General features: G+C 46.5%; 1 protein-coding gene across 4 annotated transcripts in view; it reads right to left on the bottom strand.

Moving 5' to 3' along the window:
• Positions 1-1780: 1780 nt before the first annotated feature.
• Positions 1781-25360, bottom strand: part of AOPEP (aminopeptidase O (putative)) — a 405018-nt gene continuing 381438 nt past the window's right edge. For 2 of the 4 annotated variants that reach the window (XM_054689495.1, XM_054689496.1), the window contains exons 15-16: positions 10064-10150; positions 8388-9017 (exon numbers count right to left, since the gene is read on the bottom strand). In XM_054689495.1, coding sequence (XP_054545470.1) covers positions 8787-9017; positions 10064-10150 — 318 coding nt within the window. In that variant the 3' untranslated portion in view covers positions 8388-8786. The other 2 variants (XM_054689497.1, XM_054689499.1) reach the window with 2 other exon arrangements.

Here is a 25360-nt window from a genome sequence, read left to right as displayed (position 1 = left end):
GTAAGGGGGGGAACCCAACAGAGTAGTGTACCCTAAGTCTTTGGGGTTGAGAAGCCAAACCCCTGAACTTGTTCCCTCTCAGCAGGAACCAATTTGTCTTCCGTGAGACAGAAGTAGATGGGAGTAGATGGGAATGTGTGGTCAGAAGTCTTGATCTGCGTTCTGTAGGCACTCACCCCTCTGCTTGCACCCACACCCACAGATAAACATGGGTCTCTGGGGCCTTCACCATCCCCAACCCCAGGCCTGGCCCTCAAGAGTGAGGTGCGCCTGTGCGCCCCGCTCTGTCTCCGCCGCCCAGCGGCCTGCACTCCCGCCACCCAGGCCAGAGGCTTTCTCTGCAGTCTGCAAGTTCTGGCAGCATTTAGTTTTCTGGCAGCTTCCTTCTGCCCTCAGGCTTGGCTGATGGCCTCCTCCCTCTTTCTTCACACTCTCTGATCAGGGGACTGGAACAGAAATGCTTTATTAGCTGATCAATCTCCTGGACAGCACCAAAGGCTGGGAAAAGATCTATAAATGTCGTTTTGAATAGCTTCTACTGCCCGCCCTCCCACCTTGTAAACCCTGAGGGCCAACCAGAGCAGCAGGTCATTGTCTCCTAGGGGCTGGGTTCATGCCCTCCTCATTGAGCTTGGCCTCTGGGCACTGCTCTAGAAGGTCCAGACAGTCCCTTAAACCCCAGGCCCTCCAGCCCTGACCTTGCGCTGGGGGCCTCCAGGAACTCTGGGCTCAGGATCACCACCACACTGGCGCCCTCCTACTCCCATGGAGTCTGTGCCAGGGCTGGGCCCTGTCCGGAGGGAGCATCGGTCTGCCTCCTCAAGGGCCCCAGGGAGGACTGCTCCAAGGAACGTGTGACCCCATAGACATTGTACTGTTACTGGCTGGGGAAGGACCAGCGGGAGCATGCCCTCTGACTTCTCAGGAATGGGGTGTGGTGGGCACTGCCACCCTTTGGAGACCACAGGCCTGGGACACTGGAGGTCTGTGCTGCAGGGAACAGCTGGGGCGGGGACCCCCCAGGGCGCTTCTGCCTTGCTGAAGTGCTGGGCGGATTCCTCTCATCTCCCCCAGCCCCACCTTCATCTACGGAGTGAGGAGGTGGGAGGCCCAGCACGTGAAAGTGTGGAAGATCGGCCCTCATCATAAATCGCTCAGGCCTCTCATTCACCAGTGGCTACAGCGGCCTTGGTGAGGCTGTCTGTGCCGAATCCAGCAGGTCAGGGAGTAAGCTGGGCCACCCCAGAAATGTGTCTGAAAACTTTCAGAGCTCTGCTCTCATTTTAAAGGGATGGTTCATGTTAGGGATGAAGCTCACTATTTTTGGGTCTTCCACTGGGGTACTGGGTTCTGCCTTTAATGTCTCTGTACCTCATTTGGGATGGAGGTTATTATTTCAATGTTCGTTTGAAATTCCAACACAAATAAACACTTTAAAGTCCTTTAATCCTAAAATAGAGATGAAAGAGAACTGAATCATGTACTCCCCCCCCAACACTGCCCCCACCTCCATCTCCTGCCCAAGCCCAGGGTCACATAGTAGGTGTCCCCTGCACCCAAACCTGGGTGGGAGGAGGGATTGGGGTTGCCCCAGGTCAGCGGGAAAGATGGAACAGCCAGGCCCCAGTCAAGTCCTGCACAGGTTTGGGTCATGGTGTTTCCCACACGGGGACCTGAGACACATCAGCACCTGGCAGCCCTGCGGTGTCCCACCACAGGTTGGCCCATTTTTTCCCATACATTCCAGAGCCAAGGTGGCCTCAGAAGATCACCCTTATCCCCAGCCTGCCCCGTTGGGTGCAAGCACAGGTCTGCTGGCTAAGGCAGGGAATTCCCATTTCCAGATGGGAAATGGAGGACATTTTTGTCCCATGGAGGACAATTGCTTGGCAATTAACCATTGACCCGCCCAAAGGATGGGAGCGCCCCCTTTTCTCATTTAATAAATGTGAACCCAGCTGAGTTCAAAGCTGGCTGGCCGTGTGCTTGACTGCCAGGTGGCAGGTGCCACCACCTGCCTGGCTTGATTGGTACCGTGTCAGGAGGGCTCGGTGGGCCTGGGACACATCCCCAGAGCAAATCTGCGGTTCAACAGACTTCACTTCTAGGGCTGTGGTGGCCCCCAACAGTCCTGCGGAATTTGATTTCTGCCTGCTCAGCAATACTGACAGATGGCGGCGTTTCATGTCAAATACACACACTGTTTAAGGAAGCCAAGTGACAGTCCCTGGGTTTGCTTTCACTAGACCAGGGCATCCAGGCAACTTGTAGGCTCCAAATTGTACCTTTTGTTAAGTAGTTACCTTTCTATTCTGTTGTCTTCTCCCCTAAGCCTGGGGGCAGCAATATTTCCAGGTGGTTCCTACCTGGGGGTAGGAGTCTGGTGAACTGCTGAGCCAGAAACACACCCTCTTAGGGGGGGACCAGGGATCAGAAGCTGGGCCACTGAGGAAGTGGGCCAGCCTGCCACGCAGGTCCGTGGGCGATCTCTCCATGGGGTCTGTGAAACAGGTTCTCATTTCCACGCTTTTGATAACAGGCACCACCTGGTCCTGCCCCTGACCAGGTCCATCCTTACAGCAGGCTGCATCAGGAGCATGCCCTCTCAGTGACAAGATGGGGTTCCTCAAGCTATTACCGAACTGACAGGCACTAGGATGGGGAAGTCCCTGGCCACATACAGCCATGTCCAAATCCTGCCTGCCACTTAGTAAGTGACCTTGGGGAAGCAAACCTGTTCCAGCCTGACCCATGATGGGGACCTGGGGAGGGTGGGTGCGCCTGGGCCTGGTTGTACTCCCCACTGGACCACGGCTTCTATGTTGAGAAAGCCTCCATGGGCACAGCCTTCTTGTTAGGGGGAAAAGGATGTCCTGAAGGTAATTCCACACAGGCTTTGTGGACTCCACCCCCACCCCAGGCCAAAGCCAAAGACACTGGGAACTCCAAATCCCATCACCACCAGAGGGAAGGTGGCTGGGACCTGAGGGTGGGGTTAAGCAGCCAGGTTGGTATAAAGGCAGACACGTGGGCTTTGGGGGGGGGGTCCCCCATTTTGGCTCTCCACCAGCTCGCAGCGTCAGGCCAGCTCGGAGAGTGCCTTTAGGTTTCCAGGTCGGCGGATCGGGTAGGACGCATTAAAGACTTTATTTCCCTATTTTCTCCCTGAGTTGTACATTTCCTCATTTCCCCTTCCCTTGTAAATAAACCTTTTATTAACCTTTTGTGTGTGTCTGTAGTGGAGTATTCATAAGTCGCTTTTAAGCGCGCGGGTGAGGACCCACAGCCAGGCATCCCGTTTTATTTTATATCGGGGCTGCCCTATGACATTCTGACTCAAGTCCCACCAAACACCAGAGTCGGCCGGTTCCCAGTGGCCTACTGGAAGGTGTTTTTAAAATCAAATTACCTAAAATCAAGGACTGCCAGTCTCCGGCGTTTTCTTGATGTGCCGCCACACTGGAATCCCTTTGGGCTCTGGCCAGACTTACCTCCTCACACTTGGCTCCAGTGTCTTGAGAAATGCTGGAGGGCAGGTAGGAAAACCCATTCAGAGGCTAGAAAGTAGGATGCTGCTCGTTCTGGTCCCTGGCCCCAGTGATGACCTGGAGGTCAGTTCTGATAAGCTGTTTTTGCGCAAAACCTCACACGTGCTGCGGCTCGGCTCTCCCTCAGTACTTCCAGAGACATGTAGCGTGGCTTTAACTTTTTGGAAAAACAAGACTGAAATGGAACCACTGAGCCAGCTGGTCTCCCCAGTCCATCTACGCTCCTGGCCCCGTCCTGCTCCACCTCATTGAGGGCCAAACTCTCACCCCGACCGGAAGAGAAAGCATCACTTTCACCTCTAGTCATCAGCGAAAGCTGTTCTTACATTTATTCCAATTAAAAAAATTCTTTTACCAACACAATAAACACACAACATACAATGATATGCAGCACAGAGTTAACAGCCAAGAGCGAATCCTAGGAGACCTTTTAGAATGAGTCACTGTGAAAGAATTCTGAACATCGAGCTCTAATGAAGGTTGGTGGAAGAGTTGCAGTCACCCCACCAAAGTGGGGCACAGCCTGGCAGGGGAGCCAGTGTCAGCTCAGCCCCCAGAGGCAGCACCTGTGTGAAGAACCTGTCAGTGTGTTTCCTGTGCTGTTTTGGACTATCCTGCTTTTGGACAGTACTGGGAAGCTTTTGTCTTTTTAAAACTTCAAACATTTGTGGGAAAGAGGGGTGACACACCGCAGACCCCAGAGGGCCTCAATGTGCCCCAACTCTGCACATCAGGAGCAGGTGTCCCCCATGCAAGCTTTCTGAGAGCCCCAACACTACCCTGGAAACTAGAGACACCAGTAAGGTGGGCAAGAACACACCAGCATACGGGCAGTACCCTTTTCTTACACAGTAATTGCCCTGTTAAATCAGTACTAAATTGAGAAGGAATCAAATACAAAAAACTGAATCTATTACAGTTTATTTATACATCTGAGGTGTTCATCCTGTACGTTCACCAAAAGCTAAGAAAAATTTGAACAATCTAAATAATGGACATATCAATCAAAATGATTCTGTAACATCTTTCCGAAGTAACCCGGAGGAGGATGTCCTAAGCCCGGACCCAGCACAGAGACTCTGGTTTCCTGAAATGACAGAAACGTGCAGTGAAGTCACACGCTGACGGCTGACGCAGAATGTTCAGCAGGCTTTCTGCCCGTGTGTCTTGGATTTTCATCATTTGTATGAAAGAACTGCCTTAACCTCACAGAACAGGTGCAACTCTGATTCAACATCCTGAGGCGGCACGTCCAGGCTGGGGGACAAAGGCCCCCACATAGGCGTGTGGGGATGGTGTTCATGAGGGGGACCGGTCTCTGGCGCAGCTGTGCACATCACTGTTGGCTCATGGCTTCAGCAGCCCTGTAATTCTTGCTTTGATGTCCAGGGTCACTGCCATCCTGGTTGCAGCCAGGGCTGGGAGATGTCTGAAAAGAATCTTGCTGTGATCCTTCCTGCAAAGGGAACAGCAATAAAATTTATTGCCCAGTCAGAGATGAGGAATTCTTGTAAAGGGGCACCTCTGTGTGCCTCCGCTCTCTGCTGTGGAGAGGACTTTGCAGAGAGGACCGTCTCTGAGACCCAAGCCGCAGCTCACACCCCAGAGGGGGGGATCACCGGGTTCACACGTGGCTATGAAAGCCAGTGCTGTCACCAAGGCTCCACTCACAAGGAAGTATCCAGAGAGACAACCCATTTCACACCCACATTCACTGATCAGTTTGAGACCGTCTATGCTCTACACAGCAGGAGAGGTGGGCACCGCCTGTGTCACACATGTGCGGTGCTAATAACCACGTCTGCCTTTCAGTGAAGAGCCTGGCTTTCACGTCAGCAGTTTTATGATTCTCCCACCATCCACACACCAGGACCACATACAGATGGCACCACTGCTGCTGTCGGGGTAAAGTGGTGGCCGCTCAGCTGTCTTGCAGGATGGACTCCAGCTCCTGAGCCTCTGGGCACTTACAAGCAGGAAGGCTTTTTGCTCTAGGGCTCGACTCCTGTTCCTGCTGAACTGAGCCAGTGTGTAAAATGAGAACTGATATCAGCTCAGTAGGCACCGGAGGGCGGGTCCAATCGACAGCCTGGAGAAGCAGCGCCTCAGCTGACAGCTCGCTCCGTCGTCTGCTGGCCACTGCGGAAGACACAGAAACCTAGACTGCAAATACAAGAGAGAGTTCACCACGCTCGGGAAGTCACCACAGGGTCTCCTCTGACAGCACCCAGACCTACTCACATGCAACCAACTGCTGCCACAGTTTTACCTGACTTGTCATGCATCTGGTTTACTTTTTTGTAAGAGTAATTGCTGCAGTTTTCAATACATTTGACCTTTCAGACAGATGCCTCACTAGCGGGTTTATAATTCTGTGGACTTCCGGTATAATCCTTGCCTTCGTGCAGGAGAAAGTGCATTCCCGAGGCCACAGGTCTCATCCTCCAGCATGGCGCTCAGTGCCTGAGCAGCCCGCTCACAGCAGCGGCCTCTGCCCCGCGGCTCCAACTTAACTGTCCCCATATCTCACCTTCTCTTCAGGTGCAGAACTTAGCCACTGTGAACAAAGCGGAAACCAGTCACTGTTCACCAATCAGCTAAGCTCTGCACCTCATCAGAGAGGTCACCGGCCGGACATAGTGAGGGGCCACGAGCATCTTCTGCTGTGTCGGCTTCTGTTTCCAAAGAAGAGCTACAGAGGCGTCTGTTCTCCAACTGCAGAGAGAGGGGAACTATAGCTTCTGGAGGAGCAGCCAAGGTCGTGGTTGCGTGGTAATCCCTGGCAATGTGATTTTAATCTTAAGTCACAAATCAGCATGCCAGGAACCCAAGCAGCCAGAGCACTCTGGAGCAGCCGTGCCCGCCCATCACTGCCCCGTCGCAGGCACGGGGTCCTTGGACACAGGAGACGACACCACCTCCAGGCCTCTAAGCTATGATATGGGTTGTATTGCTTTCTTTTCATGTACTTGGTACCCTAGACATATAACTTTCTAAATCAAAAGAACTTTCTAAATCAAAAGACAACCATACAAATACCAGTGCAGCTTGGGGACATGACATGCCAAATGCACTGAGCAGCCATTCTGCAAAACTTTTAGGAAGTACAAATGGGGTAGAGATCCTAAATGGTCCACAATTTCGGGGGTCCTCCCAGGCTAAGGAGGACTCCTGGCTGTTTGAAGGTACACACGGGAGTAGCCCTGGTCACTGCTGTTCCTCAGAAGGCAGAGTTGGGGACCCAGGGCATGCTGTGACCCTGCCTTTCTCAAACACCGGAAGAGCTCAGAGGGAAGAGAGAAAACAGCAGAAACTCATCTCACTGGGATGCCTCCTTCGCCTCTTGCCTACTTGGAGTAAAAGTCACAAGAATGGCCAGAGCAGTGCGTCCTGCAGTGGGTTTCTAAAACGTGGAACTCAGGGCGTAGTATACCCTACTATAGTTCTAGGCATTCAAGAAACACCAGCTGTGAAATTAAAAATCTGAAGAGAAATATGACTTATACTGATTATTACATGCGGCTGGCAACACGGTAACTATCTAACTGCTCTGTTTTTCAAACTGGCCAACCTGTGACCACGGCCAGAGGGCGCCTGAGGGGTGTGTGTGGAGAAGTCTGCCTGTGGTTGTTTCACCACAAGAGGTACAATGGTGGCATTTATTTTCTCTGTTTCCTTTTCCTGGCAAACATAGGTCCTTGACTCTTCTGGAAGAACAGCATCATACTTTACAAAATTTTTTGTCTCTCCTATTAGAGTTCTTTCAGAAAAATAAGATGATTAAACATGTTATGCAGAAATAGTTTTTATAAGAACAAAACATTTGAAGCAAACTAAATGTCCAACAGTGGGTTAAGAGCATCAACAGAAAATATGAAATGGCCATTAAAATCATATTTATAAAGATATATAATGTGGAAAATGTGTGAAATTTGATGCTAAACTATAAAAAATACAAAATTAGACATACTCTATTATGTAAAATCTTGAAGAAAAACTGAGAAGATACGGAAATGATAATGACTTTTACGGGGGAAAATACACTTAAAATAGAATCCCACAGTTTTACGAAACTTTATGTACCACTCATTGCTAAATTACTTATAAAATACAGAAACCCACCATTTAAAATGAACTGCCAGGATGTAAATCTACCAGGTCAATTCCAAACACAATTAACAGAGGGAGCAATTTATGTGATTTATGTATGTTCCAGTCCAAGTTAAGCCAGGAAGCCTTTCTGCTCAAACACGACAAGGCGGAGAACGAGCTCGGAGTAGCCTGCACACTGTGGTGAACAACCTCTGCCAGCCTCATCATTCAGGTGGACACAGACCGAGGAACCTAAAGGACCACACAGTGGAGGTTTGGGGTAACCCCACGATAAACCTGGTGCTGGACTTCACTGTGAAGACTGGGAACCGGGGCTTCCACTGGCTTCCCAGTCCATTTTCCAAGATGTCCTCCTATGAATTTTGTGCTCACAAATAACAAATCCTGAAGTTGCCCAAAAGTGGCCTAGAAGAACTGACCCTCCTCTCCAAGGCCCCCCAGCTGTCGGGGGGAGAGCAGAGGACTGATGCTGCGGGAGCACTGGGCTCACACCACCTGCTCACTGGTCTATTTGCCTCCTAAGAGAACTCTATGGTTAGAAGCAAAAAATGGAGAAAAGAAAGGGAGAGAGTCACCTTTTTAAAACAACATCTCAGCGACGACCTCAGCACAGGTTCTGTCCATCTGCTCCTTGGTCAGCTCGAAGCACCTGCGGGCAAGCTGCTGCTGCGTGGCATCCTCACCCACCATCAGCTCCCCATAGAGGTAGATGCCCATGGCCTGGAGGGGCAGAGAGGCCAGAGAGTGTAAGAAAAGGCAATCGTCTGTGCGACAAACATCCTACAAGATGGAGTTGAGTAGCTCTAATTCTGGAATCTGCATTTTTCAATTCCCTTCTCTTGCCTCCGCGAAACCCCAAGGAATTCTTAGATATCAATTCCACCAGCAGCCCCCGGTGATTTAACTGGCCAGAGCGCAAGTGAGCATGTCTCTGGTGATGATCTTGTCAGGAAGGCTCTGGATAGAGAAAAAGGTCCCTACAGACCAGCATGGATAACCGAGAAAAGCACGGAGGTGGTGTGTGCACGTCACAGACACCAATCCGAAGAAAGCGAGTCCCTAGATGTGGCTGGGAAATGGAGACCACTATGTCATGTCGCAGCCATGGGAGGAAGAGCCATCATGTCACCCCAAGAAAGATGCCTGTTGCGCCAGCACCTCCTGACCCCTTTTCTCCAACTGCCCCACCACTGTGGTAAACACTGGCTCTTCTGTTTCAAAAACAATGCTGTCAAGACTCACATCTGCATTTTCCCTGCAGTTTTCAAAACAGCCAATTATGTTCTGGAAACCCAAAGCGCCCTTTGGTTGTGTCTCCTCCCTTGTTTCAAGCTCAGTTATGCTGCGGATTACATTCTGCTGGAGCAAATTAAAAGAAGGATCTCAAAGATTGCACAAGACAAAAACTTGGTAGTTATGGGTTCGAAATTCTTTCCTGAAAAAGCTGAGATAGGGATTCTTACTTGGCAAAGATCATGGTTCTAAAGAGACTACAGTTAATTTTGGTTTTCAGAGCAGACTTTAAGCTGCTCCTACATTTTGTCCTTCTTATACGCCCCTCTGTGTTTCCAAACTTCTCTTGCAAATGTGACATTTCTTCTGGTACAAAGTCAAGTATTTTTCTTTGTGGGAATAACGAGCCCTGACTTGCTGGCTCTCCCCTATACTCGAGTCCTGTCAAATGACCTTTTGTTTTCCCTACCCCCACTCTCCACCCCAACTGAAACTTGGCTCCATGCTGCCAGCCCACAGAGCTAGGCAGAAAGCTGCAGGCGCACATGGTCACGCAAACAGACTGACCGCCATGGCTAACAGAACCTGTGACACTCGGGTGCCACGCGGGGTGACATGCTAAGCACAGCCTGGCAGAGGCTGGAAGGCAGGCATCCCCAAAGTTGTTCATGCAGGCACATGCTTCTTGCTATACCCTTGAGGAAGTGAGCAAAGTTCAAGAACAGGAAGAGAGCTCGAAACAGGGGACTGGCCTTCGTGGCAGGTGCAGATACAGACCTGGACTGCTCCAGCCAGGTGAGGCTTTCTCTGTCCAATCTCACAGTTTTAAGTTAGGGCCACTGACAATTTGGAAACACATCAAGGCATCATTAAGTCACAAGGCTGGCCTGAGATCTGGAGAGGCCGTGAGCCTGTGCAGACTCCATTCCGTAAGGCAGTGGTCCAGTGAGTTTTATAAAAGCAAGGGAACTGAAGCACACAAGGGGTGCAATTCGATGCTTTAGTAGGACACTGAGAGAGCGAAGAAATCAGCTCTCATGTGTGCTATGTAAGTTTCTCCCAACTCCTTAAATATCTTTACAAATTGCTTCTGTATTTGTGATGCACGTATACCTGACAGGAAGGGACAGGATTTAAGGAATCCCCATCTGCTGAGAAATGAATCTCACCTGGTCCTCCTGAAGGAATCTCTCCACATCTTTGTACGCTTGTCTGTACTTGTGCTTGACAATGAGCTCACACCACCGGTGGCGAACCTTAAAAAATGAGAAAAGCCAGGAAGTTATGAACTGGTAGGTTTCCTTAGCCTAAAGAGTTCAATGATCAAGTCTTGTGTGTCTGGAAAAGTTACTCTCTGAAATATATTAACCTTGCTGTTCCTTTTAAATTTAATTTTAAATTAATTTCTTTTACAAGAAACGAAAAAAATGTCAGGCACCTCTGGGGGAGGTTGAGTGTCTGTGTCAGATCTTTTCATGTTTTTAAACACTATTTTGCAAGATAACAGATGAACACAAATGTATCTGGGAAATTAAATTCAAGTCTTTGCTGGGAGCCTTGTACTCAGCCCTGAAATTCAGGGTCAATGAAGGCATCTCCAAAAACCTAGAGTAGCTACTTTCTGCAAGAACTGATCTGGTTCAGTGCTGCCCATCATAATAAACACAGTACAGGCAGAAAGACACTGCCCTCCACATTCCTGAGAAAAGACAAAGGGTGCCTTCTGAGGAGTCTGGGGTGTCTGCCCGAGGGGGAAGGAAGGAGGGCAGACCATGTTCACACAGGTAGCTCCTGCAGCCCACCCACGTGTGCACCAAAGGTTTGCACAAGGCACTGAAGATCGACAAGCTCAATGTGGGTGCCACTAAGTAAGGCGACACTTTACTAAAGGTTTATCAGCAGGAATTTGCTAGGAAATCTTTCCATTCCCACGCAGGCAGACAGTACAGAAGTCTGACCCCAGCACTGGCAGCCTCAGCAGATAGAGAGGCACATTCTTTACATGGAGATTCTACCTGAATTTGGTTTTCAGAGTGCGATCTCAAGCCATTTTCCAAGGCATACCCAGCAAAGAGGATAGTATTTTATAGTTCATTCTTGGTTCAACATTAGCCATACATAAGTAAAAAGCCACCTCCCATCATTCTTTGCTTTCACTGCCATTGCAAGAGGCACACCCTTTGCAACAATCGGTTTGTGTAGTAAAATGTAATAAGCAATTTCAACATTTTGGTGGGGCCCCTGTAAATTATATCATTGCACAGGCCTGTACTCTCCTTTCATCTACTATAAATAGATTTACACACAACAATGAGGAATGAAGGGAAGAAACAAATCTTTTGAGAAAAATCCTTCCCCCACGCCACTGTGCACTCTGAGGTAGGGCGTTAACTCAGGGTTCCTATGGTAGCGCCCTTCGCTGTGGACAACTAGGCCCTTTGAATTTGGAAGGATAGGCCAGCAAACTTGACATCCAGCAAGGGTTTTCAGGTGTATGGTAATTAGGTAAGAACCTTGGGCCATCACAACAAAAAGGGAAACATATCAGACTAGACAGGTCTCGGAAACACATCTTCAACAAATGCTCTTTCCTCTACAGCCAACAGAAATTAACAAAAGGCCACAGAAAGGAAAGGCAGCTCCTAATATATTATTCATGGAAAGAACAAGTCACCAGCGCTCAGAGTGGCCCACTTATCACACTACACTGGTGAGAGGAAGTGGATGCAGCTCCAGGCTCTGGTTCAAGTACCAAAGGCCAAGGACACAGAGAGCCCAAATGGCCCCAGGACACTCCTGTCCTAGTTTATCTCCAAACTCATGGTAACCCCAGCACCTCAGACACCACCAGCCCTGTCCACACACTTGGAAGTGCCTTTTGCATGTGAACTTCACCAACATGGGTGCCAGTCCTGAGCCAGGAGAGTCTGGGTGATCTCAGTGCCACGGTGCCACGTGGGGCAAGCAGGAGCCCCAAGACAGCTGCTGTGCTGCTCCTTTGGGCTCTCAGAAATGGGCCTCAGGTCTCCCAAACGCAACATGGGAGTAACACCTTCACCAGCTTTACCAGGGCCGTGCCCAGGAGACCTCTACGGCTTCAAGGCCTGTTAACGACTGACGAGTCACACAGGGTAACCAACTCAGAGGACACCTTGGTAGTCCTTGTCATTTCGAAACTTGAGACGTTATATAAGATCTGATGATTTTGAGAATAGAGGGTTCAGCCTCTTGCTTTTTAGTTCCTACGCTCTCTTCATCTTCTGTCCACTTACAGAAATAATGAAGAATAAATTAGAGCCTATTTCCTAGTGGGCTCAAATGCCCCCAGGCAGGCGGGAGGCTGGGGTGGTTCCTTCGTAACCTTCTGAAAGTCCAGGAGATGGGTGAGAGAAAGAGGCTCTTTCACACACTATGAAGTCAGCATTTCCACTTCTCCTACTGTTAAACATAGTTTATTGTCACAATTCATAAATGATCTAGTTTTTCTGAGCCCTGAAAGCAAACATGGCCTCCAGGAAGTACAGACCAACCCCCCCCACTCCAATCCCTACTCTGGGGAGAGCAGAAAAAACAAGGCTTTTTGTTACAAAAGAGCAAAATGCATTTTAATATTTCAGCGACAGGATGTTTGCAAGACATTTAGAGATGCTGTATGAGGCCGAGAGCCTAACAGATATTTCTTGATTGTGCACAGAGTTCTTAACATCTTTTCCTCTGAAAAAAAAAAAGAAAATCCTGATATTGTAAACCCCTAAAGAGGACCCACAATTGGCAGGGCCACTTATCTCCACATGGAACAGGGGTTTCCCGAAAAGCTAGCAGGGGAGTAACGTTTGCTTCATTTCTTCCCAGTAACATCTGCATGCTGGACACTGATGCCCGGCACCCCTTTCCCTAGTCAGAGAAACTTAGAAAACCTCAACAAAGGCCGTCATGCTTTTCTGCAGATAATGGACGAAAAGCGACGTTCTCAGTTCCAGGCCAGAGTCAGAGAATTCGGAAGCAGGTCTCTTAAGAAGAAAGATGTTCATGCTGCCCATGTGCTCTTCTTTATTTTCTAGTTAAATAACGGGGCAGTAGTTGCCTGTCCTTTAACTCCCTCATTCAGACCCTGTACACAAGTGAACAGCACCTCCAGACAGCCAGCCTTGCCTTGCACACCATCCAGCCGTTCAGGCTGGAGGAGATAGGACAAGGATGAAAAGGGAGGAGGAGGCAGGGAGGGCAGGAAAAGAATAAGAAAGCTGCAGAAAATCAGAGAAGGGTCACTGGCTGGCAAACAATGCCAGCCTGCTTGGGCCAAGACAAAGGCAACCCCCTAACAGTCTGCTTCAGATTCCCTAAAACTGTGCAAAGCATTTTTGCACAGCAGCCTGTTACCTGGACAATGAAGAGTAACAAATAAAGGGGATTTAATCTGATTCCTCCCACCAAATCAAAGTCAAGCTGTGACATATACGTGTGCATACAGAAGCATGCACCCATAAATACTGCAGTTCAGTAATAACTACTTGAACTTGCTCAAGGGACACTGAGCAGAACACCGGTGTGGCGGCTATGAATTTGGGTGGGAAGAGTGCTAGATACTACACAGAAGCTGATTCATGGCAGACCCACGTTTGATGATATAGAACTAAAACCTGCAACAATTCATGTAACTGTCCAGATGGTGGGCCCTGGCCCCCAGCAGGGGCCCCCGCCAGGACAGGGTGAATCACCTGGGAGACCAGAGAGCCACCTGGCCTGGACAGCCAAATGGCCCGTTGTAGGAAACACCTGGCTGTGAGCTGACTTCAAGCTCACTCCAAGCACATTCACAGCAGGCAGGTCTCTGTGTGATAGGGGCTGGGGAAGAGGCGTGTGAGAGTGGTGTCCTGAACCAACACATGTTACACAGAGGCCAAAGTTTTATTGTATTCTCCCTCACTATATTTAACACCCTAATGCATTCTGTTCCTTTCTTTATGCTGGTTGAGGTCCTCCTAAACTGATTTCAAGACCCTATTGTGTTCTGACTCAGTGGGAAAACCTCATCCTTTCCCTGGGCTGGGTGTCAGAGCGCTGCTCTCTGGGGGCTGCCCTGGAAACTGGCTGAAGTCACCCAAGGCAAGTGTCAGGACAGAACTGCCACGTAGGACACGCCTGTCATCTTGGCAGAAGGAACCCTGTTTCTTTATTTCCTACTTTAATAGTCCTGCTATGTGTTGAATTTACAAAAATGGGAGCAATAACTCCAAGAAGTATTTGGCACCTGTCAGATGCCTGGCTCTCAGAGCAGATGGAAGGGCTAGTGTAGGACATCCTTGAAGGGCGGGGCCTGGGCTCACAGGGCAGGAAAAGGGGTGGGGGGGAAGGGACAAACAAGCCTGGGAACTAGAGGGGAAAAGGGAAGGCTCACAAGGGTAGCCTGGGTCTGAGATTCTCAGGGGGAAAAGAGCAGAGAAACAGGATCACCCACCCTGGGAGCTTAACCCAGGGCCAGGCAATGGGCATTTTCCAAACCATTTGTGGAGTAAGATGGAACAGGATTGCTAGTAGCAGCCCTGGGTGCATGTCTTTTCAGCCTTTTCAAGAAAAGGACTAACCTGACTGCCCTTTGAGTTCAAGTGCGCTGAAAATGGTGTCTGCCTTGCAGTCACTGATATTCCCACACCAGTGTCAGCTTCAGGGAACAAGTCCCATGACCAACGGCCTTGGTGATGTAACCATGGCCTTTATTAGGCCACACTGGGGCTCCCTCTCATTTCATTGCTCTCTCAGGAGAGAGAAGCTGCTAAAGGAAAAACCTATCCCTTACTCCAATCTCTTTCAACCCCCAAATTTTAGCACATCTAGAATCGCTTTCCTAAGCTCTAGATGGGGGTGGCCCTTTCTGTCAAGAGCCAGACAGTGAGCATTTCTGGCTTTTCCACCAGGCAGGGAGCTTAATGGCCTGGGCAGCAGTTGTTGATCCCGAGGGAGGCAGGTCACTTTTCACTCTGAACATACCAGCCTGTGGTCACAGAGCACAACGCGGGGAGCCCTCATGGGCAGGCTTGGGTGGTCCTGCCAGGAAATCAGGGTTGTTCTTTAATGTGGGGACTTTAAATCCTGTTCTTTTTCTGGGTGGATCAGTAAATTCCTTCTGAAATACAAGCTTCTCTCAGACACATGCAGACATAAGGCGCTGCGGTCAGTGGGGAGCAGACACCAGGAACCAGCACTCAGGAGTGGCAACATCCCAGAGCATCACTGCACAGATGTTTCCCTCTGGAATCACCACACACCCCAGAAACCAAGTTTATTAACACTGTAATTTTAATGTTCTTTTCAAAAAACAAAAACAACTTCAATTTTAGTGTTTTCCATGAAGAAATAAAAATTATTGTATAGAACTGCTTCCCAAAACTGACTTATTACCTAACAGATTAATCTTACAAAATGATTTTTAAGCTTTTCTTAAACATAATTCTTCTAACTTCTAGTAAAAATGTTATCTTGAGCCCCAGTATACAGACAAATTTATGAGAAGAATATCAATGAGTTCATTAAGCAGTTCAACCTTCTTATCAGGTAGGAAACACCTTTAAAATAATACGCCTCTTTGTGGTTGCCCTGGTTCCTTGAAAATGGAGTTTGAAAACTAGTGTCTTAGGGGGGAGTTACTGTTCTTGAGGAATGAATTCCATCACAGAGGTTGAGCAGACACTGCCGTAAACGTGAGACAAAACAGACTAATTCTGCTAACTCCGGAATATCCCAACTCGGCCCTGGCAGCCACTGTGCCACAAGGTACATCTGACAGTCAGGGTCAGAGGTGGGAGACCCTGAGTGGCTGGCACTTTGATTCTGGAGCCAGGGCTGAGTCTAGTGCACTCACCGCCATCCCTGCAAAGTACCATGGCTCCCGTGGGAGCTGCTCCCCCCGCCCCTTGCTTTATTTTTAAATGTTTAACAATTATAAACAGATAACTTTATACAAATAAAAAAAACTCATGAACATGGAACTCTATAGCCGTTCAGGTCAAACCGATTTCTGACTTTGTGACAGCAGCAATCAGTATGGACACATTGTTTTGCTTTTTTCCTTTTCTGCACTGGCTGCTGCTGGATTCCTTAGCTGAGTGCAGCCCATATACTTTCACGTAAACATGACTCCAGAGTCTTCCCTTCGGTTAATATACTAAAGCTCCATTAGTCCTTCCATCCTCTGATTTCCAAACCCAAAGTTTCAGGTATGTTGCAAGAAGTCCCAAGGGGTGTTAAAAGCCTTTTAGCCTTTCAACAAGGCTGTGAAGGGCCTGCTGGCAGAGCGACAGATGGCTGCTGTGACACTAGGTGGCACCCTGTGGCCCGCCTCAGCCACCCATGTTTGCTTCAATGACCAATGTCCACATCCCTTAACTTGCTGCTACAACCCCTGACTCCCATGGGTCACTGTCTCAGAGTCATGTTTTATGTCTCCTTAAGCTCATGGTGCTGAAACTATCGAGTCTCCTGGTTTCCCTGCTTATGTATTTACTTACACACAAAGGCAGGCTTGGTAAGAACAATGCCTGAGCCCCCACAGACCACCTCTGGGCCTGTCTCAAAGCCTGGCACATAGTATGTGCTTGATAAATGTTTCTGAACTAATGTACCACTCTTCTAAAGACTCGGAATGCTTTTCAGTTACTTTAAATTATAATGTGCTGTGGGGAAGCTGTTAAATGCTTTGAAGAATGCCACCCATCCTATTTATGACAGGAAGCACTCCCCTTTCCTTTTCAGTCCTTTTGATTTTAAAATTTACTGTGGAAGGGAAAAAAAAAAAATCTATCCAAGGAACATGATCTGGGAAACCCATTAAACCTCATTTAGAGTTCTGTTTTGTATCTGTAAACAGAAAGACCAAGGCTCAGGGCTTTTGTGAGTTAGTATATCTAACACTACAATAAACAAACCTGCTTTTTCAATTTGTGTTCTTAAATTAGATTTAACTTAGCCTTAAAGAGGGTTCATGCTGGTGAGGGAAGCTTGCCTAGCAGCTCAGACACAGGGAGCCTTCGCTGGCAGCTTCAAACAGGCAGCATCTCCAGCAAACATTCTCTTTCGGGGCATTTCTAAAGGTCTACTGTGTGATCTGTTGATTCTCATGAACCGACAGTGTGCTTGTCACAGGGACTCTTGCTTCTATCTTTCCTGCCAACCTTTATTGTTCCTTACTCCAAAAGGTTGCAATCTTAATATTTCTTTTTAAGATTTATTTATTTATGCATACAAGAACTGGGGTACAAGGCAGAGGTATGGGGGGGTAAGAGGATTCATCAGAGACAGAGTGGGGAACAGAACAGGCAGACTGACTGAAATACACTGCTGATTGGAGCAGCGGGTGAGTCAGGAGAGGTCTGCTGTGCCATGTCGGTAGCTCCCTGGCTGGGGATTGAACTCATGCTGCAGTGGCTGCGGAGAGCTTCATAGGTTGTGTCTTAACCCCTTGCGCCACCAGGGAGGCCCTTAATATTATCTTTTAAATGAAGGGAATTAAAAGTGACTGTTTGCTGTCATAAAGCCAGGTTTGTAAATCCTAGGTCTGCAGTGACGACAACAAATGTGGCATTGGAGGCTCTCAGTTCTTTCCCATGGACTCTTACTAAAACCTTGCTGAGTCAGTGTACATGATAATGTACAGTCTACATGGTTGTACACTTGTGTGCACACAGGACCATCAACTTAATACACATGGAGAGTGGCAACGAGGTCACGTGACAACAAATGTCGAGTGTCATAAATGAGGACATCTTACTTAGGGCCAAATTCTAAACACCTTTCCTTTTCCTAAAAATGTACCGTGTTATTTGATGACATGAGTGCTAGTAAAGGCAATTGGTTCCAGAAAGTAGAACATGGGAGGCCATGTTGGGTGCACCTTGAAACATGGCATTCTTTGCCCTGCTTTCCATCAACACTTCCACTGCACCCCAATCTGTAATTCTGGAACTCAAAGTGATACATGCCATCTTCTGTCTTCATTTCTTTAAAGGACTCTTATTGTTGGCAACTCTGCCTTACCCATCCTTCTTAATGGCTATTCCAGTATGTGTTCCTACAAAACCACTATTCATGATAAGGCAGAGGTGGAAATAATTGAGCACATTTTCATGTAATCAAAAATATTTGGCAATAAAAAGGAACGAAGCACTGATATGTGTTAAAACATGGATTATTTCTGAAAACACTATGCTAATGAAAAGAAGTCAGTCACGAAAGGTCACATATTACATAAAGGTTCTGTTTATATGAAAATCCAGAATATGTAGATCTGTGAACACAGGGTGGGTGTGGGTGATGGGAGTGACAGTTAAAGGGGACACAGTTTCACTGGGAGAATGATGAAAACCTTCTACAGCTGAGTGGGGCAATGACTGCATGATGCTGTGCACACATGGGATTGTACACTTTAAATGGGAGAACTGCAGGGCATGCGAGTCAAGGTTGTCATTAGAGACCACCCCAAAATCAAAATAACCAAGGCTGTTTCAGCAAGGGGACTAGTATTTATAGACCACTCCTGAGGATCCTTCCTGAACCTGACAGCAGGTCCAAGAGACAGGCCAGGTCAGGTCTGCTGTTTTCTGACTGAGTGATTCCCCCAAAGCCTAGGGACTCTGTGTGCTCAGCTTGGGCATCTGCTTCTACCCACAGATGGGCAAGACCAGTTGGTCCGTGGAATACAGTTCCATGTGGTTCAAGGCTGCAGCAAAGCAACATGCAGACCAAGTATAACTTAAAAAATCATTTTTAGTGCCACCCCAAAAGTTGAATTTAATCTTGAAATTTCATATCCTTGAAACACATACAAAAATCCGTAATTTGCACACAAATGAGAGTCCTTTCAATTTTTTAAAAACAATTTGAATCCAATGGAATCGTGATTTCCTTGCTGTCAGTACTGGCACAAACATCCACCTGTAAGAGGCATAAGCAGCCAGGAATTGGCAGGCTCTGTGGTATGCTACTCCATCCTGCGAGGCCCACTGGGTGTGTTCCTTTGCCCCTGATACCAAAATAGGCAGAAGTGGGGATTCCACAGTGCCCTGGCCAGGAGTCTCAACTCCCAATCTGGTATGCCATGGAACCAATGAGCAGAAGAAAGGAGGTGGGAAAGTAAAGAAAAAAGACAAGCTTGAGAGACAGCAAAGCATTTTGGCAAAGGGAGCACTCTAATTTTAAGACATTTAAGGCACACTTTGCAGGGAAATATGTTCCGTTTCTAGTTGTGTATGAAAATGGTTGTGTTCACAGAAAACCGTGTCCTTTCTGGGCATGGATTTCAGTACAAAAATCTTATGCAACAACATACAAAGTATTGACAGAGGTACATGGAATTCAGAAGAACTAATAAAACCCAAGAGATTGCACGGGAGATCTTTAAAGATGAAGTGGACAGGAGAGGTAGCTCAGTTTGGGGAAAACTAAAGGAAAACAAGCATAATGTGAATCTCTCCCAACTCAGAGAACTCTGAACACACTGTGGGGGACATACACAGCAAGAGCAGATAATGCCCCTTAAATCTTCAGACACCTGTACAACAGAACCTATTGCTACAGATAGTGAAGTTGTAATCACCATGAACTTTTCTGATAAAATCTGGTTGAACCTGTAGCTAGAAACCCACCTATTAAATGCTCATTTCCTTTGCCTTTTACTTACAGATAAATTCCACATAATATGAATTGATTATAATTGCTTATTTAAAAGCTCCCTTTAAGAAAATTTCAGCAGATTATACTAACTATGACTCATTTTTTTCTTTATCTTCATTATTTAACAAACATCTGATGAGCCCCACACACTGGAATAATTCATGGCAAATACAATGCAGTCCCCTAGACTCAGGAATGGGAGGAATATTAATCTAAAAGGTAAAGTTTCTTTATTTTGTCTTTTAGATCTTTTTTTCCCTCAAATTTTTTTGAAATAACATTGGTTCATAATATTGTATGGGGGAGGGGAGAAGCTATTTGTTACAAAGTTCCCATACAGAGCATTAGGGGCACTGAATTGAATAATAATGAAGGAAAACCCCAAGAAATAACTAGTTATTTGTTCCTGATTTTGAAAGAATACTGTTTAAAATACTGTTTCATACACCAAATGCAACAGAGGAAGAAAACCCCACCAAATATAACTAAAGAATTATATAAGAGCTCTATTCTTTCCCACATCTTAAATGGTTTAACAAGCTAGCTATACGTGAAGAAAATTACCCCAACCCTTTTTTTCAACTTATACCCCTCGGCTTTCAAAACACTATGAAGGGAATTACAATGCTGTCTCAGAGGGACAGACACAAGGTCTGGGCTTTTAAAAACAAACATGACACTACAGGTGACACCCTACATCTCAGCTAGTCAAACTTGATTACATATTTCAAGGCATCCAAGGGCTGGGCTCCTCACCCCTGAAAAGAAATCTTGACAAATGCCTAGTGGTGGTTATGGTGTCACCAGACTTTCTAGAAGCTCAAGTGCATCCTGGCACCCCTCAATTCTTACCCTGGAAACCATTTTGCTAATTGCCACACGCCATTCTGACTCTCCTCATGAGCTCCAAGACCTGCCTCGTGGGGCTCTGTTCTACAACAGGGCCTTGGACAATGACCAGAGGAGACCGGGGATAGGTTTGCACCCTGGGCAGCCTCAAAGGAGGAGGGAAGAAGTTGCTGTCCTTGGACGGGTCTGTAGTTGGAGCAGGCCTGTCCTTCCTTACTCATCTGTTTCCCGAGATTTGTCATTACTTTAGTTTGCAATTCCTTCATTCTCTCCCATGTGAAAGATTTTGTCTGTATTTCTTCCAAGGTTACAGTCTTTGGCACTTTGGAGAAGCAGGGCTATTTCAGGGTGGTTGCAAAAACTTTTAACCATCTTCCTAGCTGCTCCACTCTGTTGTGCCCACCTGTTTTAGGCACTTTATTAGATGAAAGGAAGAAAATGTAAATCATTTACTGCTTAGAGCAGAGGTTCTGAAACAGTGACTGTCCCCGTGGCTTAGCACAAAGTCCCTCACCCCAAACAGCCACCAAGCCCCCAGATCAAGAATTCTCTGACCAGGTGCTTAGGGACTTCTGACAGTTGTGCATCATAGACTTCTTTTCTTTTTCTCTCCATCAGTCTTGACAGATTAAAAAGAAGCGAAAATATAAAAATTGTTTCAGCTAAATCACAAAATCAATACTTCATACCAAATGAGAGATGAAGGAAACAACATTCACAGAAATTACATGAAAACCATGGATTCTCACAGATGTTTTCTCATATCATGTTGATAATCCTGCGAAGACAAAGGTTCAGGAAACTCAGTCCTCAGCATTCAGAAGCAGGCAAGCTGGTAAGCACCTTGCTGTCATCCCATCCAGCATTTTTCAAACCATGGGCTGCAGCCCATTAGTGGATCATGCAGTCAATTTACTGCACATAATACACTTTTTTAAAGAAAATTAAAAAGAACATAATAGAAAATGTTCAAGAGTAAAGAAAGTTTTGTGAAGCTTTCTTTGCCAGTTGGCAAAAAGCCCAAAAGCCAGTAGTCAAGTCTGGATATGCAGTTCAGATGAAGAAAATGGGGCCCTGGGAGGGCAGAAAACTTGTCTGTGTTCAACAGCCATTTGGGGACCTGGGTCCAAACTCATTGCCAAGTCAATGCTTGGGTTAGTACCAGGCGCTTGGCACATGGCAGTATGCCCAGAGGGAGACAGGCAGCGACACCAAGGGGAGACTCAAGACACATACCTAACTTCCCCATACCAATGTGACGAGGGAGGCATCTTCCTTCCAGTCAACAGTATTTCCCCCAGTACAGTGAGGGGATGAACTTAATGACCTCTCCCCCCAAATTAATGTTCTAGTTCAATCATGCATCAGAGCACATCATGTCATTCTGGGACCTTTCTGACTAATGCTCCTTACTCCCATCTAAGCCACATAAGATAGTGAGTAGCTGTTTCTGAATTTTCAAAACTCATATAGGGACATTCTATTGCCTGAGGAAGACCCCAATTTTGAAGCGTTCGACTGTAATCTGTAGAAGTTGCTTCAATGTCAGTCATGGGACTCTTGGGGACAAAAGTCATAGCCAAGTTCTACGGATTCTTACCCACTATCATAGGGTATGTGGCTTTACAGCTTAAAAGACATACTAGACATACTAGAAAAACATACTAGACATACTAGAAAGGATCTCAGAAAATATCTTTTGTTCCAAGAATCCAAAGTTCAATATATTTTTTAAACTTTATGGTTTTTATTTGAGCCAATATGCTCAAAAACTGAAGACAGTATTTCACTGAGCTAAGGCTCCCTTCAACTCCTTTTCTGTCCTTTTCTGTTCTGGTTAGAATAGCACAGGATGTCTAGAAGTTTCTTTGGCACATATATGAAAGATGGATGACTCTCTATTTAGTGTTACTTTTTCAGGCTAAGGGACGCAAATATTTCTCCACCAGGGTACCTCTTTTCAGGTGGTGCAATGAGGCAGGAAATGGCCTCTCCTCGGCTTGTTGTACATTTGTCCTCTCCAAATTTTCCTGTAAGTTTCTAACACATGGTGTCATTGCACCCAGGAGACCTGTGTGTATTCAAACCACAACTGGTGCAGAGCACAGGAGAAAAGGGAGTGTGTATCCTGGAACAGTGTTCAGAAGGCTGTCGCCCACCAACCCAGACAGGCAAAAAACTAGAAGCAGGCAACATCTGACTAGCTTGAGGCTCAAAAACTGACCATCAGACCAGACATTCTGTGGACACAACTGAAACTGAGCCAAATAAAGAGGATAATGAAAAAGAACTATTTCGTGGGACTACACCAGTTTACTTACATACAGAACGAAGGAGGGGAGGGGAGACGGCAGTGAAGCAGCTACAGCCACTTATGAATGCAGGCCCTGATCCTGTCAGGGTGGATTTCATACATAACTATAACGATCTGGGGATGAAACATTAGGAAAATATTACTTTTCTAACAAGAGTTGTGCAGTCCCCTGGACAAGCAGGGCACAGGCAGCAGCAGAAGATTCTACCTCAAAGAGCTATGGAAATGCTGCTGCAGCTACAAACACACGGCAACAGGCTTTCCTTCTCAAAAAGTGACTTTAAGACAGATGCTGACTTTAAGACAACCTTTAAGACAAATGCTGTCCCAGGAAGAGGAAGGAGGGGTTCTTTCTGTATGTCTCAGAAATACTGGAACATTATTTCCATCCTCCCCCGCCTCAGTCATGAACACCCCTGCTCAGTGCTGGACAAAGATCCCCAGCAACCCCGGGGATTGCTCTGAGGTCTTTTTACACAGACATCCAATTCAAGATGTGTTCCCAGGGGCCTGAGGCAGCACCCTGAACAAAGGGCATCAGAAAATAAACTTACATGGAAAACCCCTCCAGAGCTAGGGCCCACAGGGATGCTCCTTCCCACACAACCTGCCATACTCTAGGATCTTCAGCCAACTTGTGCATGATTATTTAGTATATACAGAAGAACCCCAGTAAGAATGAAAGGGCTCTCCTTATTTGTTTAGTCAAGGGGAAGTGAAAATAAAGTCAGAATCCTCAAGAAATTTTCCACCAAGTAAGAATTCTTTCTCCCATGAAATGTTCTATGACTTAAAATAAAGGTAGATGGTTATTCAACTAAATTCCTGCTAATCAGGGTCACAGTCAATTCCACTTAATAATAAAGATTCTATAAAACATGCTGGTTGGCCAAAGTCCTATAGCTTTCTTGGTTCTGAGTGACATTTCAAGGAAACCTCACACTGAGACAGTTGTCAGGGTAACTACCTCCACATCAGCACTTCAAAGGGTCCGGGAAGGAGTGAAGCAGTGACACATTTTAGAAACAAATCCCAAACACACACTACAGCCTCCCAGATCTGGTTCCTGCCCCACCTCTCACCTTGATGCTGCAGGCCACCCTCAGAAGGGGACAATAAACTCTGGAGGGGGCAGGTCAAACCAATCTGTAGTGGTGAGTGGTATGTGCATTTTAAAATATTAGTTTTAAAAAGGAGCAACAACAAAAAAGAATACCTTCAGCCACATAATGATGATATGAAATTCAAGTCTCAGGTTCTATAAACAGTTGTTTTTGTATTGTACAAGGATGCTTTCCAATGACAACAGCAAAGTTGAACGGTTGAGACAGAAACACGATGGGTATGAAATTTTATCTGTTTCTTTACAGAAAGCTTGTTAACCCTTCTATCTGGGCACATGCCAAGTATATACCTCTGCATTTCTGTGTTTGGCACTTACCTCTTGGCCTTGCATAGACAGTTCCTTGTTCTCAGTTCCTGGCTCAAGTGTCACTTACTCTGAGTGGACCTTCCTGAATGTCTAGAGACACCTATCCAACTTGACCATGTGTAGTTCCCTCTGTAGCTCTGATCTGAAATTGTCTTGTTCATTTGCTTATAAGCTGTCTTTCCAGATAACTATAAACTTCCTAAGGGGGACCCTTGCAGTATGGTGCACACTCCGCTCACACTAGTTCTATGAACAGACCAAAGTCATCTCCCATTCCCAGTGTCTCATCAGCAGAGATCAAACTGAAGAGGCTGCCTGGCTTTGAGCATCATACTGTAGTTCATAAGATGTAGGAACAAGCAGCCACATAAAACCTGTTACACTTCTCAAAGGTTTGAGAGGTTATAGATAACAACTAAGTGGAGGTGTAAGTTGAGAACAAGATGTATTTTATGCCAAAGGGGAAAAAAAAACAAAACAGGGCGTGTGTATGAGCAGGGTCTATCATCTTGGCCTCGGGCACGGGTGACAGGTGCCCAGAGCTTTAATCCTCCCGCTTGGGCCTGTCCTTAGCCCATCAAGGGGGCCTGCCATTTCAGAGGGACTCAGCTCTGATTAAAACATAACCTCATGCCTATAAATAGAAATGTCTTTTAAACAGTAATTAAAAATAACAGGCTGGCATTTGGAAACTCTTATAAACAAAATATAAGAGGAGCTGAAATAAACAGCAACAGTTGCAACCTTTGATCTATGCTCAGGTGGGGCAAAAGCTGTGTCTTTGCTGGAGTTTTTCAATTAATTCCTGAATTTATGGAGGGCATGCAAAATGTCTACCAATGTCCATCACACCTTTTATTCTAACAATGAACTGGCTTTTATTTCTTTTTCCATTTCTTTTTAATGATTGTGAAATTAATTTTAACAATATTTTATTAAAATATCATCTGGAAATTGTAACCATTAAGAAATTATTGAGTTATTTTGCAATCTTTTTCTATACTTCTCTTTGATATGTACTGTGCATTTCATACTGACAGCACATCTCAATTCAAAAGCACCACACAACAAAAGCATAGTGGCCATCGGTGCCGAAAAGTTGCCAATTTAGATGACACTGCTTCAAATATTCAGCTATTTCAAACTAAACACAAATCTATCTTAGTTACATTTTATGAGGTTTACATAAGAGCCTCTTCTCTTTTT

This window comes from Talpa occidentalis, unplaced genomic scaffold (assembly GCF_014898055.3).
Source record: "Talpa occidentalis isolate TD23 unplaced genomic scaffold, MPIMG_talOcc4v2.1 talOcc4.7, whole genome shotgun sequence".
Classification (NCBI taxonomy): domain Eukaryota; kingdom Metazoa; phylum Chordata; class Mammalia; order Eulipotyphla; family Talpidae; genus Talpa; species Talpa occidentalis.
Note: the sequence above shows the minus strand (reverse complement) of the source record. Positions and strands in the feature narration are given on the sequence as shown.